The sequence below is a fragment of the Papaver somniferum genome, unplaced genomic scaffold, assembly GCF_003573695.1.
Source record: "Papaver somniferum cultivar HN1 unplaced genomic scaffold, ASM357369v1 unplaced-scaffold_18, whole genome shotgun sequence".
Lineage (NCBI taxonomy): Eukaryota > Viridiplantae > Streptophyta > Magnoliopsida > Ranunculales > Papaveraceae > Papaver > Papaver somniferum.
In genome coordinates, this window is record NW_020627707.1 from 1,058,072 (window position 1) to 1,062,511 (window position 4,440).

Consider the following 4,440-nt stretch of genomic DNA (forward strand, 5'->3'; position numbering starts at 1 on the left):
TATAATCGGTTTATCATTGTGGTAGATTGGATTGATTAGTTGTGTAGATCGGCAGCAATACAATTCTTTGTGATTAAAAGTATTGATTGCAAAATCTTAACAATTACCTTTGGTAGTTGAGAATAAGATAGATCTAAGAACCTGACGAAGGAGTTTATTTGAGATAAACAGAAGAGCCTTTGTCGAACTCACATCACTTGGTTGAAGAGAGTTGATACCAAACAGATTTGTTGTTCCTTTATTGTTTGGAATACGAACCAAAGGAATTTTTCCAAGTACGTGACTTATTCATAAGTTGGAGGCGTGGGAATATAGACGGAACTAGGCGAACTATAGGTTTAGTTGCTTGGTCTCAACTATACAAAGTTGGTTTAATTTTGTGTAGCGGCTTAACCCTGAGCGTATTCAATTCTGGACAAGGTCCCGGGGTTTTTCTGCATTTGCGGTTTCCTTGTTAACAAAATCTTGTTGTGTCATTTACTTTTATTTTTTGCATTATAAGTATTTTATTATAATTAAAGTAAATTACACAAATGTTAATTCCTATATACTTGATAAACAACCCTATTGTGTTTGGTTAAGTCCGGACCTTTTTATCAAGTAAACATACTTCGTTGTTGTATTGTATCGATCTCGTATCCATAGACGATCACACGAAGTGTGAACCGATTAGTTGCATTGTCTCGACTCAGTTCATACACAATCACTTTCGGAGAAAGGACTTATAGGTAGGAAAAGTTTTAGCTTGAGGTATATTTGGGTACCCTCGCCTTTTCAGAACTAACATAAAAGGTAAAATAAAAGTACTACCAGTAGCATGAAAAGGGAGACATTTATTCTTAGCTAGATGACATGACTCACAGATAGAAGAAGTACATTTTGCTGATATCTTGATGTCAGTATCCATATCAATTTTATGAAGTACCTTCTGTGCAGGATGGACTAGCCTTGAATGCCATAGAGAAGAAGAGGCTACCAAAGTTGAGAAAGCAGTCATATGAAGTGAAGCAACAAAAGATTATGGGGAAGCATTGTGTGAACTAGAGTGACCATATAGTATTGGATATAGTCCATCCTTCATCCTCTCTCTAGCAAGAATAAGATTGCTCTTCAATGACTTTATTTCATATCCCCAAGGATAGAACAGAAACACACAGTTATTTTCCTTAGTAAACTGAGCCACAAACATTAAATTGTGTTGCAAATGAGGAACATAAATAACTTTGTGCAGATTAAAATGGTTGGATGAAGTAGATAAGGTAGAAGAACCTGTTAATGAGATGGGAATTAATTTACCATCACCAACCATGACTTGTTCTGGGCCAGAATGAAGAGTAGTATTTTGTAGAATTGATGCATCATTTTTCATATGGCTAGAAGCTCCTGAGTCAAGAATCCAAATTGGTCCTGAGTTACTAAGACTCCAATAACCTCCACTTTCATAAGCAACCTTAGAGGGAAACTGAACATTAGAATCAAACTCTTGTGAACTCCAAGGAGAAGTAGAACTACTTCCTGCATTGATATCAAGACCAAGAAACGCTCTTTGTGGTGGTGCAGTACTATTTCGAGAAGCAGAATACCGAAATCCGTAACGATTTGCCCAATGACCATCCTTGTGACATATCTGACAGGGTATATCTCCATAATCAATGACTTGTTTCTGTTAAGGATTAAAAGTAATTTTTCTAAAAAAAACATGGATTTGAAGGACGATTAGATGGAGCAGATGAAGATGATGGTGCTGACATAGGTGTAAATGAAGGCATAGCTTTGCGAAAATTTGGTAGAATTATTAGATGAAGACTATCTTTTAACAATGAATGCAGAGTTTGCGGGATCTATGATTAGTGAAGAACATGAGTCTGAATCTTGTTCCTTCAAAAATTGTTCATGACTTAGAAGACGAGATATCAGCTCAGAGAAGGACAATGGAGGTTCCCTATTTTGTACACTAACCACAAAGTGAATGAATTCTTTACCAATACCATTAAGAGTGTACATTACCAGATCTGAATCTTGAACTGGTTCACCAATTTCTGCAAGCAAGTCCGCAATTGTTTTAATTTGATGAAGAAATTCATAAATTGTTGAAGATTCTTTCTTGATAGAATGAAGCTGAGATCGCAACATTGATTTCCTGGTAAGAAATTGATCACTGAATAGTTTAACCAGATGTAACCACTTTTCCCTTGCAGTTTGTTTACCAAGCAGTTCAGAAGAAAAGATCGATCAACAGTTGCATTGATACAAGATCCAACAAATTTATCAATCTGCAACCATTCAAGATAATTTGGATTAGGTAGATGTATGTTGTTAATCAGCACCATCGGTAACTCATGATGAACAAATCCATCAACAAAACCATAAAGGTTTGTACATATAAGAATGGAAGAGATTTGATCTTTCCAAACTAGGTAATTTGATCCATCTAACTTTCCAGAAACGAAATTGGAGATATTTTGAAAAGGAATTGTAAATTGACTACGAAAAACAAATGGATTGTAGAAGTTTTGTTGTTGTTGTTGTTGTTGAATGTGTTGTTGTTGTTGAAAGGGAAAATTAGTAGTTTGATGTGATTGAGGTGATGTATACGATGGAAATTGTATGGGAGTATGTTGGAGAGACGGTTGTGAAGTAGCAGTAAACGGTGGTTGTTGTGGTGGTTGAGAAGAAAAAGGCGGTGGAGTTCGTTGTGTAGAAGATGGTGTTGGTGGTTGTTGTGAAGAAGAAGGTAAAGATTGATGTGTTGACAGTGGTGGTTGTGGTGGTTGAAAAGAGAAAGACGGTGGAGGTCGGTGTGTAGAAGGTGGTGTTGGTGATTGTTGAGAAGAGATTAATGGTGGTAACATGTTTGTATTTGAAAGATTATTTGTGTTGTTGTTGTTATTTGCGACTGCGGAAGAAGAAGCAATGGTGGTTTGAGTTGTTCTCACCATTTTTCTGTAGGTTAAGTTGCAGGTTTAATGGTGATAGGTTGAAGATTAGGTAAAAGTTTCAGGATCGGAGGAAGTTGAAATTCCCTTTGGTATCTGATACCATGTGAGAAGTGTGAACTAATGTAATATTCAATGTTAACTAAAAAGAGTAAATGACTGAGTCTTATATAGATTCACAGACTCAACGGAAAGTAGAAAAATACAGAAGGTGACCGACACAATAACAGATGTAATTAAAACATTTGAACATCCTATCCGGTGGCTAAGATTAACTATAATTTAAAAAATCCGTACAATGTACGGGTACTTGACTAAGTCTAACAAGTAGTGAGACCAAAAGTCAGTGAAAATACTAGGTAAAACCTGCAAAAACAGCACTCTGAAGCCAGCCTTTAAAACTAACTCTTTACATAATTTTGTTTTTTGGTCATATTCTTGATGCAAACGTGAAAAATGTTACACCAGCGACCAGCGTCTTCATGAATCTTAACCTCCTCCTCCCTCTAAAAACCCATACAACTACCGATCATCAATTATGCATGGTCAAGCACAAGTTTTATTACAATGGCATTCACGACTTTCAAAAAATGGTACCTGATCGGTATACACATGTACGATCTTAAAATATATGGAGCTCCACCGACAAACCATAGTTAGACCATACAACTCACTACGAGAAGGCATGCTACCATATGCCGTCAAGGACAAAAAATAACTTGAGCTCAAAACTGTTATATAGGAATCACGCTTCCTGTCTTCTCATCATAAAAAAGAAGCGCACGAAACAAACATAGTGATTTTTTTATTTATAACTTGAATTTTCAATTGCGCAGAACAGATTAAAACAATTACCCTAAATCCAAAAAAAGAAAAAATTAACCTATAAAATCAGTGATTATAATTATCAAAAGAGACAATAGCAGTTGTAGTAACAGTACAACTTGTAAAAAATTGTAAAAAGTGGAGAAAATAAAAGTTTGAGTGTAGTTACCCGGTTTGATTGGGGTATACCTATGAGACAAAATTTGGGTCATTTTGAAGTAAAATAGGATACCCCTTAACCTTGTATCTTCTAAATGGCTAATATACTCTTGTTTAATTAACACTAAAAAAAAATCTGATTACGTTAATTAATTGAGTTTAGATTAAAACTTATGAGTAGAATAAAACTTATGAATTTAAGTTATGATTTTTTTTTGGTTGAACTTATGTGGGAAGATTTTTGATGAAAAAAATTTGTTTTGAAAAATTCTTTTTTCAACGGAAATGAAAGCATACTACCCAAATACTTCTACAAAGGGGATTGCAAAGCTGATATATGAAATCATACTCAAAGTTATAGAAGAAATCAACACTTTCAGTTCTGAAACCATGAAAAGTCGGCAAGGTCGACGAATGAAGAAGATGCATACTGTACTTTGGCCGGCAAGGTCGTCGAAAGAAGAAGATGCCGACTATACTTTAGCCGGCAAGGTCGTCGAATGAAGAAGATGTCGACCTT

At 35.4% G+C, this 4,440-nt stretch overlaps 1 protein-coding gene across 1 annotated transcript; it reads right to left on the reverse strand.

Annotated features, from left to right (window-relative positions):
* Window positions 1-1,018: 1,018 nt before the first annotated feature.
* On the reverse strand, window positions 1,019-2,939 carry LOC113337806. The gene is made up of 3 exons (XM_026583390.1): window positions 2,596-2,939; window positions 1,960-2,140; window positions 1,019-1,663 (listed from the first exon to the last, which is right to left on the reverse strand). Exons 1-3 carry the CDS (start codon window positions 2,937-2,939, stop codon window positions 1,019-1,021), a joined length of 1,170 nt encoding a protein of 389 aa, XP_026439175.1.
* Between the last annotated feature and the right edge of the window lie 1,501 nt (window positions 2,940-4,440).